The 14,718-nt window shown below is 47.4% G+C and overlaps 1 protein-coding gene across 1 annotated transcript; it reads left to right on the forward strand.

Annotated features, from left to right (window-relative positions):
• Window positions 1–754: 754 nt before the first annotated feature.
• On the forward strand, window positions 755–5,019 carry LOC116900021 (odorant-binding protein 2a-like). Its single transcript, XM_032901819.1, has 7 exons — window positions 755–761; window positions 2,512–2,606; window positions 3,101–3,234; window positions 3,438–3,508; window positions 3,980–4,090; window positions 4,685–4,780; window positions 4,994–5,019. The coding sequence occupies exons 1-7, from the start codon at window positions 755–757 to the stop codon at window positions 5,017–5,019; spliced, it is 540 nt and encodes a 179-aa protein (XP_032757710.1).
• The last annotated feature ends 9,699 nt before the right edge of the window (window positions 5,020–14,718 follow it).

Genomic DNA, 14,718 nt, shown 5'->3' on the forward strand with positions numbered 1-14,718 from the left:
GTCAGAGGCAAGGGGAGGGAGGGAGGTGATCAGGAGAAGGCAGCACCTGCCGCCACAATGTGATGGAATATTCCAGAGCAATACTTCAGGCCACACAGCAGCACTGGAAACAGAAAGCTTTTCTCTCTTCCCTTACCATCTCCTGAGGGTGGTCCTGGTAATTGAACTACTATCCCCAGAGACCAGCTATCCTCAGTAGATTTTAACTCAGTTTCCAGATCCTGTCCACCAGGGGTGGTGCTTGCAAGTGACTCTTCCTGTGGACTGTCGACACTCTGCCTCAGGAGGTGTTGGGAGATCGCAGAGTTATGCCTCTGAGATTGTACTCAGTTTCGCCTGCTCCTTCCAACCCCATAAGGAGTTCTGATCGGATGCATCTGTGTGGACTCCTGGACTCAGGAAACATTGGAGTGTATAAACTGTAAAAGGTTTCATTGAGGAAAGGGTGAAGACGTCATCCTCTATGCTGGATGAGACCTTTATCTAGTTCTCTGCTTTGGGGTCACCACACTCTGTAAATTAGCCCAGCAAACTCATAGGATACCTGAGGTAGAAATTGGTGGGGTCATACTTTGGTTTTTGGTTGATACCCATTTGATCGTGGGAGATATTTTCTCATGTATTTACAGGAAAAAATCCCTGCGATTTACCTGTTCCAATTAGTGTCTGTTGTCACTGTACCTTGACTGCTGCCTCCGAATGGTGTGAGAACTGGAAGAATTCAACACTGGACCACAGCCAGGAGAGGTGGACAATGGCAGGTACCCAGAGTCTTCACTGGCACACAGAGCATTGCTGGAGTTCAGGCTTGGCCACGCATGGGTGTGTGGTTCACCTCCTGTCTCAAGGATGGGAACATATGTACCTACGTGCTAAGTTCCTTCATGTATGCACACGGAGGAAAACATGCTAGGAGTACAGAGGATGCTCCATGGATGTGCAAAGCCTGGCTGTGCTCCTGAGAGCTCTGGCCCTCCTGTCCCACCCTATGGTCACTGCTTCCTGCTCAGCAACTTCCATGGGATGGAGGACACGTTTGCTGGGGAAAGGACTGGTTCATGATCGTGGCTGAGGTGGAACAAGCCATGCCCTGCATAGAGACTTCATTAATATTGTTATAGATTCTTCCTAATCTTGGGCTGGAGAGGCACAAGGATGCTATTGTGGGACCAAACTTGTATCCAGGATCTAGTTCAGCTGGGTCTCAGGGAAGGTGGCTGGGCCTGGCTTAGGAGTAAAAAGCAAAGTCCAGCTGAGTACACAGCCGGGCTGAGACACATAGAGAAAGACTACAGCCATAGTAAACTCTGAAGACATCTGATGCATTGTGTGGTTATCTGAACAAAAAGAATAAGATCTGATCATGTTTAGACCAAGTGTGTGATCAAGGCTAATGAGGAGATGCTGGGAGGCCGAGAACCCCAAAGAGATCAAGTCCAACAGGAGCACGGGTGTGATGGAGCCTGGTTCTCCAACCAAATGGTGACAAACATGGAACTCAGTTGTATCAGGGTAGCCATTGTTCTGCAGACATCGCTCAGAGAGATCTCAGAGGAGAGAGCAGCATGTAGGGAGCGGCGCAGCAGCTGTATGATAATGAGGTGAATCTGGTGCCCTCCTAACAACAGTACTGAGCATGTGTGGGGTTTTGCACCTGACGTCAGTCTGGCTGGGGCGTTACTATGTTAATGGAGGTTCATGCAGGTTCATGCCGCGCCAATCTCTGGAGGACAAGTAGCTGGGATGACAGTGGGGTGACTCGTGCCCCACCAATCCCTGAAAGGATATTAGCATGCTGTAGTGTATATAAGGAGAGCGGCTTTGCCGCTCGGTGCGGTAACACTTAAAGCTGTAACACTTGGAGCTGTAACACTTGGAGCTGTAACACTTAGGGCTGGCTGCCGCCGCCTCCCTGTATCAACAAAGAAGGTGTCCTGCAGTAAAGGCTGTTGAGAAGAATCCAACGTGTTGCATCTTCCTTGCCGGCCGAGGTGGGCGCGACAGCAGCAGAAGGTCAAGTCTGCTTTATGTTGAATCATTTCCTTGAGTCCTAAGGCAGGAACCAAGCCATCTGTGTTCTCTAGTTGTAAACCTCAGGCTAGGTCTCAGCGGCAGGAGGACAGAAGCCAGGTCTCAGGGAACATAGCTCAGGGCAGCCATGGGCATGTGCAGGGTTGGGGTGTGAAGGTCAGCCTGGTCCTCCCTTCCTCTCTGCACCTGAGTCACTCATTCGCCAGTGTCCTTTGTGAGCACAGCGCATGAGAGGCACATGAAAGACATGTTGTGTGTCTTTCTTCATCTGTAGGTGACACTGGTTTGATATTCATCAGATCCCAAAAATAACAACCTTCAGCTCCATGATGGATGTGTGTTTGGCCATGAGAGAGGGACAAGAGGGACATTGTTACTGCCAAGTGGGCAGACGTCCCTGTCCATGGGGCATATAAAGCGGACCATGGGAGGGGCCAAAGCACACACTTCCATTGGGATTTGCATTGCATGAGAGCCCAGTGGCAGAAGATGAAAACTGGCTACTCACAGTCCTGCTGCTGGGGCTGATGGCTGTCCTGAAGGCTCAAGAAGATCCACCTGATGACCAGGAGGATGTGAGGAGGGAGGGGCAATGGGTAGCATAGGAGATGGCCTAACTCTGCTTGGAGTTGGTCCACTAGTTCAAGTGGTGTCCTTGAAGACTGAAGTCTAACCCTGCACTCCAGCAGGCAATGGTCAGAACAGGGACACCACTGTTTTACTAGCAGTGACTCTCCCACAGCACTGGCCCGGAACAGGAGAGTGGCTTATGTGACATGGGATACCAGAAGTTTTCATAGAATGTGATTGTTAGGACAGAGGACTTCTTCTGAGCTTACTTCTGACCTCCAAGAGCAGAGACATAGAAAGCACAGATCCTGTGCCTTCACTGTGCAGAGCACTCAAGCTTCGGCTCTCCCTCCAGTGGGCATGTGTGGGGATGTGTGGGGTCAGCTCTCATCAGAGCTGCAGCCGAGGCTCTGGACTGTCCTGGCTGCAGGCTCAGGCACTAAAATCTGGGAACAATAAGAAACAGTCCGAGGTGTATTCTGAGCGCTGTCTTCTGCAGTTCTCTGGGAAGTGGTACACAAAGGCCACGGTTTGTGACAGGAACCACACAGATGGGAAGAGACCCATGAAAGTGTTCCCTATGACTGTGACAGCCCTGGAAGGAGGGGACTTAGAGGTCCGGATAACATTCCGGTGAGTGTCCCTACCAAGCCTATGCAGGTGTCATTTTGGTCTTTTCCATTTTTATTTTGGTATAAGTGACTGAATGTCCCTCCTTAGACGGGGCTTGGTGCCATGCCATACTCTAAGTTTTGGGATTATCTTGATATAAATCTTCAGAGTTGTCTGGTCAGGCTGATGTGCTGGGTGTGCTGAGCATGGCTCCTGTTTTACAGGGGGAAGGGTCATTGTCATTTGAGACGAATTACGATGCACAAAACTGATGAGCCTGGCAAGTACACTACCTGTGAGTACCATGCAGCCCGGGGTCTCCTCCAGGGGGGAGTTTCCCATGGAGGCTGCCTGCCTTGTTTAGCTCCTTGTATGGCCACCCACTCATATTCCATGTACCAGACATTAGAGGTAATGGGTTAGATGCAACAGGTACTAACTGCTCTCCCATACTTATCCCTCAGGCTCTCCACTATAGCTCTTGACCCTTAAGCTCCTAGCATTGCTAAGAACAGGAAAGCAGGGAAGGGAGGGTCAGGCCTGGCACCAAGCTTAGCCCTTACCTTGCTTGGAATCCTCAACAGAATCTGCAATGTCCTGGAAGATGGCTTCTGTCCAGTTATGGCGACCCAGAAAGACTAGGGCTGGACAGGCTGGGTCTTCTAAGCCATCAACCACAACAAGTGTTCCTGGATATTTCTTTGAAAATACATCAAATGCTTTTCAAGAAATGAAATGATAAGATCTATTTCTCTGTTCACCTTAGTCAAAGGCAAGAAGACCTTCTATATTAAGGAGATTCCTGTAAAGGACCACTACATCTTCTACTTTGAAGGCCAGCGCCATGGGAAATCATATCTGAAGGGGAAACTCGTGGGTGAGGAAACACTGAGGCCCCCTGTCCTGTCCACAGCCTCTGCTTCTAGTAGCTATCAGGGAGCAGCAGCCTTGTTGGGCACTGGGGACTGGGGAGACTCAACATGTTGCCCAGACAGTATGTACTACCCAAAGTGAAAAGTAGGCCAACTGGGAGAGGACCCAGCTTATGTGACCTTTGGAGGTCTGAGCACTCAGGAGGGGTTTCCACCTCTGGAGCTGGCAAATGACATTTCTATGGCTCTCGGCCATGTGCCAGTCAATAAGAAGGTGAATAACCTGACAGACGCTTTGTTGGATATGTAGGACCCCTCTCCTGCCCCAGAGTCTGGGGACAGCTCCATGCTTTTGAGCTCTGGATCCCGGAGATACTCTAAAAGCTTTGTAAGGTTCACAGAGGGTTGATGGGGTCACACAGTGTCTGGAGGGCCTCATCCCAGAGCAGCATGTCCCCTGCAGGGTCCTCTTCTGTCCTGTCCTCAGTGCTCCAGGTTGGCAGCCACAGTGCTGGTCAGGGCTCTTGCCTCTGTCCCTGGTTCCTGCAGAGCACTGCATTACTGCTGCCCTGCTCACCTGGCCCTCTCCCACAGGGGAGACTCTAAGAACAACCCAGAGGCCATGGAGGAATTCAAGAAATTTGTAAAGAGCAAGGGATTCAGAGAAGAAAACATTACTGTCCCTGAGCTGTTGGGTGAGCTTTGATAATGTCATCCCCAAACCTAGTTTGTTTCACTTCTCTCCATGCCCCTGTATGCCTCTGGGTTCCTCGTCTGACTTTGTTTCAATCATGAGTGCATCAGAGCCCAGCTTCAAGTCTCTGCTTTGGGAGGGTCTGAGCTGCAGATGTGATGGGTCACTGTACTAAAGCTCCTCCTCACCCCTGCCCTGTCCTTCCTTTCTACAGATGAATGTGTGCCCGGCAGTGACTAGGGTAAGTGGCCCTCTGGGGGGACCAGGGAAAAGCCTAACTCCTTGGTTCTGTAGTTGGAGGGTCCCTGAGCTTCAATCCTCTCTCATCCCCTTGTGCAGAATAGTCTACTCAAGTAGTGACCCCTCATGCAATCCCTGAACTCTGCTCTCCGTGTGGCTGTATCCCCTAATCGCCCATACTCAGGGACATGCACACTTTACAGGTCACGGGTATAAGAAACAGAGTCTCTCTCAGGCCTGTGACTGTCCGCCAATAACTGCAAAGGCTTCAGGGTAGAAGCACAGTGGCCAGTGTCTCCCACTCCCCTCTGTTCTCCTTAGCACAGCTGCCCATCAGGGATAGAGTTGCTGATCCTGCCCTAATGCTGACTCAGTTCTGAGACATCCTGGGAGCTCCCGAACCCCAGACGACTTTCCTCACCTTCATGGATGGACTTCCCTTCCACCTTGACTTCACCCACCCCAGCACAGCTTCTCCTAATAAAGCACTTCGGCATCCTTCTGTCTCAGTCTTGTCTGCAGAGGGTCTTGCATTAGCAAGCTTCTAAGAAATGGCTTGAGGGTCTAGGGAGGTGTTTGTGGGTCACAGAAGGTGATCAAGCAAGTTATGGAGGCTAGAGGGTGTGGAAAACCCTTGGTGGTGACCAGAAAGCGATTTAAGGTATTTAGGAGGAATGAAGAACGTGCTTCACGGGGAAGATATTTGAGGTTGGTAAATGCAAGTTTTTTCGTTAACTTAAAATGATTCTTATACGCTTCATGGAATCCTCTTGAATCCCCCTCCCACAGTAAGTACTGTCAATCAACAGCATATTTCCCTCTGCAACTGCCTATCCCCAAGGGTGGGAATCTACTACACTTTAATTGGTTCTGGTACCTCACCCAAACCTGCCAAGGATATGGGCCGAAAAGTTTCCAATGTATACACAAGAAAAAGTTGTTCCTAAACTCCTGAACATTACACATACACACACAGAGACACACAGACGACACACAGACACACAGACAAACACACACACACACAGACACACACACACACACACATATATATATATACACACACACACATATATATATTAACATACATGTCTGTTCCAGCATCCTGTAGGTCTAGGAGTTCCCTCAGAACCTGCATCCAGGACAGCTCCAAAGTAGTTACCTACAGAGCTCTGGTCAGCCTCACAGACTGCTTCAGATGGGCCTATACACTCCTAACCCAGAGTGTCCCACAACCTGGACAGCAATGAAACAACCAGCTCTACCTGGACTTGGCCAATATTTCCAGCCTTCCTCCCCCATAATGACAGCCAAATGACAGGAGGAAGACTTTTTCATATAAGATTATGTCACCCTTCTTCATTTTTTAATCAACAAAAGGCTGGGATGCTGAGTTTCAGAACCTGGGACAGGGGGTCAAGGTGTGTATTTTACTTACCAAAACAGACCTGCACTCCCAGCATCCCTTAGTTCCTCCTTGGCATAGTTACTCTGTCTCCAACTCTAAGCTTTCCAGCCCAGAAGCTGGGCTGTCCTTCCCCCAAAGGCCCTTTCCTATATAACCCAAACATTTTGATTTCTCTTGTTCTTTTACGACTCCCATCTCTCTTTATGTGAGTGCTTTCTCTTTCTCTTCCACCTCCCCTCTGTACTTCCCCATGTTGATATCCCTGGCCTCCTTCCTTGGAGCCATTTAACTTGCCTGCCTGAGAGCATCTTCCCAATAAACCCACATTTATATATATATATTTGAATCTGGCTTGAATTGGCTCATTTCACTTGTGGAGAAATAGCTTATCACTTATATGATTACTGATTAACCACATACATCTAACTCACTGCTGATCCGGGACAGGAAGCTGTGTGAACAGTTCTGTCAGAGAGGATATGGGAGGAGGAGAAAAAGGAGAAGGAGGAGAAGGAGGAGGAGGAAGAAGAGGAGGAGGAGGAGGAGGAGGAGGAGGAGGAGGAGGAGGAGGAGGAGGAGGAGGAGAAGGTACACAGCAATCTGGTGTCACATAATGTTGTGTGACAAATATTTTCCTGGAGAGAAGCAACTCACTCTAGTTAGGGATTCCATGACAGCCCAGAGCACAGATGCCACCACCAGGCGTCCTGATGAGTCAGAGTTGTATTGGGATCACTTACACAGGATGGGTGAGGGGTTACTTATGGAAGCAGAAGTGATTCAAAGGCAACTGCATCACCAAGCCCACGCCAGCATGGGTAAGAGCTCCGCTGGAGACTGGTTCTACTGCTTTGATTCGACCAGGAATCTGTGTGCCCAAATGCTAAAGGTCCTAGTCCCCAACTGGTTTTTGATCAATCAATGAAGATGCCAATGGCCAATGGCTGCACACAGGATGAGACACGTAGGGTTATGCCAGTGGGGACACAGAGAGGAGTGGGAGACTCACCATGACTCGGAGGAGATTGAGGGGATACAAGAGCAACAGGAAACAAAGCCAACCAGTGGCCACTCCCCAATTGGCCCTGGGCAGCAGGGGAAGGTTTAGGATTGCCCAGCCTTGGTGGTAGCCAAGGCATTTTAAAAATAAGCTAATGTGTGTATCTTTCATTCATAGATGCAAAGATAGCTTCTGGGAGAGTGTGTGCATGTGATCTACAATGAGTACAAAGTGGTGTATTCAAAACGTCCACTGTAGATGGCGTGCAAGGTGGTGGGCAAGTGCACACTGTTAAAATGATGTAGATATTCCCAAATAAGAGAGAGAATGCACATGCACCAGGAGGAGAGGAGATTTGGTTTCTCAGCCAGCAAAGCCGCATCTAGAGTCACAAGGTTTCTGCACAAACATTGAAACTAGAACAAAGGAACACAGCCGCTGGCAGTGGCAGGTGTTTATCCTGGTCCCACGGCTAGGAGGAAGACAGCAAGAAAGAAACAATAAGAGCTGCCTTCCTGTAGCAACCAGATAAATAAAGGATAGAGATTTACAATGTGATTTCATTGTTTTTAAGGATAGAAAGGAATACACAGATTTTGCCCAAATTATTTGAGGATTTCTTTCCTCAGTTCAGAACTGATACAAAGAGCCTAAGCTGAGAGGCTGGGAGCCCCTGCTGTGCAAAGAGCCTGGCCGGCTGCTCTGAAGAAGAAAATGAGAGGCAGACAGCCATTTTGTAGGCACAGCAGACATTATGCTGCACAGAAGGGAGAAGGTAGGGAGAATGAATGAACAAATAATTTAAAGATATTTAAAAGTCTTACCAGGGCAAATTCCCAGGATCTTTGAATGCTGTCTACACTGGATTTCTGGGATGACAAAAAGTAGAGCCTAGAAATAGGCTTATACAGTAAGTAGAAGGGAATTTAATTAAAATTAAATACATAGTTGAATAAATAAGCTGAGGTTTTGATCTCAAATTATAGAACAAAGAGCAGGGGTAGGTAGAAAAAAACTTGCCTCAGACAGATAACGGACACTTATGTTAATTCAAGGTGTATAAAAAGGAAGGGGCATACTACAATATGCACCCACAGAGTTATTCATCTCCATAGCAGGGGCATTTAGGTATACATTAATGTGTAAAATATCAAGGCTCTTGAACTTAAATTATAGGGTGAAAATCAGGAGGTGGTGAAGAAGCACTGTCTCAACAGCTAATACTTGTTTAGACTGCCTTAATTGCTTTGAGTTGTTTGAATTATCAAAATGCATATGGTAACAAGTTTGCATTAAAATTCCTCTGGGAGAGAGGTCAAGCTACACCTTTAGTGATTTCCATTTACTGGACCAAGCACATGCTATTTTGGGGGAGAGTCTCTGTATTTGTGTTGACAGGAGAGGAGGAAAGTCTTTTCAGAGTGATATGGATGAGATATGACAGGGGAAGACCATCTGAGGATCTCGAAAAATTAGAGAAAAATCAAACAAGGCAGGTACATTGATTTGCTGATTTCTCTACTTGGGAACAGCCCAGAAACTGGCTTAGACATAAAAATGTCTCTGGCCAAAACTTCCCCTAAATTAAGTCATGAATCTTGTTGGTTATGGAACCCTTAAGACTCATCATGACGTCCTTCACGTAAATGAAGATGTATTACAATTGGTTATTGATGAATTGACTCATAAAACGGTCTGTAGTCTTTCACCTGCTCAAACAAGGAGCAATATTTCATCCTTAACTGATCTGTGCACCCTGTACAATCCATATGAATATCTTAATGGTACTAAAGTTTTGGTTGTGAGATTCATGTATTACGGAATGTACAGCTTTGACAAGATTCCTCCTCAGAGATGCTGAGCTGACTTGCTGTTCCAGCCCCCTGCTTCCTGAGGCTGTTTCAAGTGACTTGCTTCCAGAACAGCCTTAGGAATTGCTACTGATTCCAGATGATCTTGCCTCATCCAACCTTTCAGACAGATTCAGTCAGATCTCCAGTCAAGCCCTGAGCCTTCTAAGCATGCAAAGACTGGATAACAGATGCTAGCGCTAGCTTTCTTAAGTCTAACCAAACTTCTAACTTTCCCACCCCTCCCCATCCCTTTAAAGAATTTCTCTTTGTTCCTATTCAGCAAGTAGAAGCTATGGAGAGTTGTCAGCCAGATTCCTTCGGTTTGGGTACCTAGTTATGGTTATTTTACAAATTATAAGTTGGTTGTCATTTTAAGTGATAATTTAGGAGTGGTCATGATTTTGAACAGAGAGAAAAAGATGGGATGGATTACTAAATTTATTCTTGAAAAAGGCACTATGAAACCACAATCTTACATTGGTAAAAATCTTTGTAATTGATGTAAAATTGAAGTATAATTTCTTACATTGGTACAGATAGAGACTTTATATATTGATATAGAATTAAGGTTTTCGTTGGTATAAATTTGGATATTGATACACAATTTGAAATTAATACTGTTACTCTTTAGATAGGCGTTGTGCCCCTGCAACTCATTTGAGAACACAAGACTTTGACCCAGTCCTTTTATAGCTGTTATTACAAACTGCTTAGAATGATTAAATAATGCAAATTAAGGGCCAGATACTATTCTCGTGGTTAGTTTAGATTTTAATTTAATTATCCTAAAGTGATTTCAATGTACTGAAATAGAAATGGCTAAGAGTAGCTGCTATGTTTTATAAAAAAGAAAGAGAAGCCATAGAAATGCTAACAGCAGCCAAGGTTTTTCAGTTCAAATATGCTTTACATAGATAGGTAGTCTTCAAAACGTCAGAAGTCTACAGAATGTGACATTTAACGTTATTCCATTATTAAGGCTGATTTGACAATGTCACGTCTACTCCTGACAGCTTCCCCGTTCTCCTTCAAAGAAGAATTGAGCATCTTTACCTCCATGTGAGGTTGTTTATGATGGCAAGGTAGCCATGGGGCTGAAATTGTGTATTTTACTTGCAGAGAAAATATTGTCCAAAACACAAACAGATGTAAGAGAGTCTGCCAAAACAAATATGATGAACTGGATGTTAATTATATACCAGACTCTGTGGCTTATATAATTGTGATGGTTATATTCAATTTATGTCTCAGAGAAGATTATTAATTATTATTATTATTACTATTATTAAATTTGGCCAGAAAAGGTGAGGTTTTTGGAGATTGGTACCAATGCTTTGATTCAGTTGGGAACTTGCATGCCCAAATGCTAAAAGGTCCTTGTCCCCAAATGGTTTTTGATCAACCAACAAGGATGCCAACGGCCAATGGCCCACACGGGTTGGGACACAGAATTGTGCAGGCAAAAATAGAGAGGAACAGGAGATTCACCGTAACTCAGAGTATAAGGATGGGATGCAGGACCAGCAGGAAATGAGGCCAGCCAGCCATGTGAGATTTCAGGTAAATGGACATGGGCCACTTCCTATGGAATGGGAATGACTTAACAGGGAATGATTTAGGAGTGCCCAGCCTTTGAGGTAGCAAAGGCTTTTAAAAATAAGTTAAGGTGTGTGTGTGTGTGTGTGTGTGTGTGTGTGTGTGTGTGTGTGTGTGTGTGTCTTTAATTCACAGCTCCAAAGATAGCTGTGGCTATGGTGGGTACACGGGTGTGATGCACCAGGAGCACAAAGCAGTGTGGCCCAACTCCCACCATGCAGCTTGCACAAGCAGGGAACCTGGAGCTTCTGCACAGTCTGCAGAGAGCTCAACAGAGGATGTCCCTTTCAAGTGACACTGGTCTAAACCTCTCCCAGCTGTGGACTTTGAGATCACCAGGGAACGATCACCAACAAAATTTAAACTTAAATGATGAATGCACAATTTTATGTTATTTATAGCAACAATTGTTGCAAGAGGCAGCTTCTAAAGACACTCTGAGAGCTCTTTCGAAGGGGGAGGACGGACTTGAGTTCTTGAAGACACAAACTCCAACGTTACCAATTTTGGGGATTTTTCTCCTGCATGAGGCATCATCAGGTTTGCTAGTTTGTTTTCGGAGCACAGTGCAGTGATGAGAGATTACAACAGCAGAGTGAGGGTCTGGTAAAAATTTTAATAAAAGCTGCACAATGAAGGGAGACAAACAAGGTGGCCCTGGAAGGTCTCCTCTGTAGATTGCTGTCAAGGCTCAACTGCTGATGGCCAGGCCCTAGGGTCACAGTCTACATATTCTACGGATAACAGTCCTTAGGCTAAGAATAAATTCCTGTGGACTCCTATCCTGTTCTTTTTTACTTAGATGAAACTCAGTTTGAAATGGAGCCAGTGTTTCCACATCACAGAGGCAGCACTGCTGGATTCTGCTTCTTCCAGCACCTGGTTTCCTGTCAGTTTTCTTTACAACTTGTCTTGTCTGAGGAGGACTCTCAGCTTTTGTTGGTTACTCAGGGACAGAGGGACTGCGAGAATCTGCTACATTTCAGGGACTTCCTGAACCTATTTGAGGTAGTGAGGTATTTTGAGCAGTTTTACTTTTCTGTTTAAAGAGTTTTCCTGCAGGATGGAATGTTCCAGTCTCAGAGAAAACAGTCTCACACCCTATAGACCTTTGACAGCCCAGCTCTTGAGCTCAGGAGAATTATCCTGAGGAAGAAGCCCCAGCCCTGAGAGGGGCTCTGCATTCCACACCTGCCTGGCTTTGTTTCCACTCCCTGTACTCTGGGCCCCCCCATTCAAGAAGTCTGACATTCCTGCTAGCAATAGAGACCTCATCCCTCTTCACTGAGCTGCTGAGATTGCCCTGAGGATTCCTCTGTCAGGTAGGAGAGGCCACTCCATGCAACTCTGCAGGAGCTTGCTCTGTCATCCTGCATCCTGGGATCACTGTGCTGGGGATGTGGTGTGAGGACGGTTAAAGCTCCCAGAAGTCCTCTTGTTACACTGAGGGAGTGGGCAGCACCACCTTAAGGAATCTCAGGGCTTCTACACACAACTGCTCAGGTGACTTGGAGCTCATGGAGTTTGTGTCCACTGATCATTCTGTCTACTTTCACAGCCGCTTCCTCTCTTCATGCCCTTCCCCTACTTCCTTGTACCTTCTCCCTCTCCTTCTCCCTCTCCCAGCTTTTCCCATCAAGGATACCAGTTTGTGAGCAACTTCTTTGCCTGGAGAGCTCCAGGAAACTCCATACTGCTGGAAAGTTAAAGATGGCTGCATAATACGACCTGACACCAAGATCTGAAAGGCACTGGGACAGTCTTGGTTGTCACAGCTCAGACAGGGTTTGACATTCAGAGAGCCAGCCTCACAGTGGCCTGCATTTTTGTGTCCACCTATGCTCTGTGTGTGGAGACCTAAGTTCAAGGTGATGGGGTCAGGGGTGGGGCCTTTTCAGAGGTGCAGGTCTCCTAGTGTAACTGACACTTGGAAGTGAGCAGAGGGGACCAGGGTTCTTCCCTTCTACCATGCAAGGACACAGTGGTTCACAGCCATCGGAGACCCAGGAAGTGGTCCCTCAGCAAACACCACACCTGCCAGCTCCTTCACCTTGGGCTCCCCCAGCTCTGAAATGTGAAATCAAATTCTGTTAATGAGCCACACCGCCTTTGTTCTTTTGTTCTCAGAGCCAAGTCAAACTCTGAGGTGCCCCTCCCAGAGTGCCCAGCTGGATGCCCTCAGCCAGGAGCTCACAGGGCACAAGAGCAGGAACAAAACTGACTGGAACTGGGGTTGGGGATTTAGCTCAGTGGTAGAGCGCTTGCCTAGGAAGCGCAAGGCCCTGGGTTCGGTCCCCAGCTCCGAAAAAAAAAAAAGAACCAAAAAAAAAAAAAAAAAACTGACTGGAACTAATTACTAATGGGCAACATGGAAAACGTTGACCAATGGCTGAGCAGCAACGACTGCAATTCTCTAGCATGGTGAAGACCTAACCGAGAGACCTGCAGTTACAGAAGGCTGACAGGTGACTTCATGGGCCCTGGGGGATGAGAAGAGTGAGGGTAAGGAAAAGTCTCTGTAGAGAGCTGCTCTTACAGAGAAAGAGAGGACAGGTCAGACACTCACCAAGGCAGTCATAGGACAGATGGGGACATGTAGGAACAGAGGACAGCATGGACCTGAGGCAGAGAGCTGAAGGAACGCTAGCCAGCCCGCACCTGGCGAGTGAGAGTGACCCAGGCAGGCCTGGCCCTCTCCCCCATTCCCTCCTCCCTGCTAAAACCATTGGATTACGTCCTACAGCTGGACACCAAGGCCCATTCCCTAATTTGTCCACCACCTCCTTCTCCTCCTGAGGCTGACCACCAAGGTCCAGCTGTCTATCGAAGTCCCCCCTCCCCCCAGCTGCCCTAGTAAACATCTAAATAAAATCACCCCATCCTGACACCCGGTTTCCCACTTTACCTTTATAAATCACCTCTTGCCTTTGTGACACGTCTGTCCTCTCTGTATCAAGAGGCAGCCTTTTGTCATCTCCCTCCATGTGCCCCCATATTCTCCTGCTGCCCTGGGACAGGCATCCCTCCTCCTCTCCCTTGTTCTTGTCCCTGCTTCTCTCTCCTCTAGCTCCTGGCTTTGTTTCTTATTCGCTGTCCTTGTCCCTCTGGGCAGATAATCCTCTCTGTGCTGAGAAGTTGGCTTGGGGTGTCCTTATACAAGAGCCAGCCAAGCTCCAGCATGGTAGCTACTTATGGGGAGGGGTCAGAGCCTCAGCCAGAGGTCAGCATGGTGGCCTTGTGCAGAGCCTGGTGGTCCTTCCCATAGGCCAAGCTCCCACCTCACACATGCCTCAAATCCAGCTGCTCTTCTTGTTAGGAACAGTCACTCTCCTGGCCAGGTGGTCCAGATATGGAGAACAGTGTTCTTGTGGCCTGCAGCTCCAGGTTGAGAGCCTGGGAGGCAGCTGTGGAGTGTAGGGGGCTGGTACTGAGAGCACAAATGGTCACAGTGGCAAGAAGCTGGGTTCTGCAGGGAGTGCATGGGGGAAGGGACTCCACCCTTGTGGCCTGTAGCTGACCTTACCAACTTGGAGGTTTCTGCAGTTTGGTAGCAGTGAACTTGGGCCAGCAGCTGTAGCAACACTTAGTTTTAAGTGTCTCTCCTGTGGCATCTGAGGACCCTGAAGCTGCAGTGGTCTACCCCACATCCCAGTCACAGACTCCACTTTAACAGGCCTTGAACGTAGGAAGACGGGTCCCCACGCAGGACAAGAGTATGATCCCTCTCTTGTTCTCTTCAGTACAGAGCTTGACGTCTTAGCCCAAGCAATATGACCGCAAAGGCAGTGAAAGGTCAAGTTATGGTTATGGGCACATTAACTTACTTTGTATTTACCAAGATTTAA

The sequence above is a fragment of the Rattus rattus genome, chromosome 5 (assembly GCF_011064425.1).
Source record: "Rattus rattus isolate New Zealand chromosome 5, Rrattus_CSIRO_v1, whole genome shotgun sequence".
NCBI classification, from domain to species: Eukaryota; Metazoa; Chordata; class Mammalia; order Rodentia; family Muridae; genus Rattus; species Rattus rattus.

Bases quoted from the DNA above. Each gene is read 5' to 3' on its own strand.
- LOC116900021 (XM_032901819.1), top strand. The intron at 2,607-3,100 runs GTGAGGAGGGAG...TGTCTTCTGCAG, and splicing joins CACCTGATGACCAGGAGGAT to TTCTCTGGGAAGTGGTACAC. The intron at 3,509-3,979 runs GTGAGTACCATG...TGTTCACCTTAG, and splicing joins GCCTGGCAAGTACACTACCT to TCAAAGGCAAGAAGACCTTC.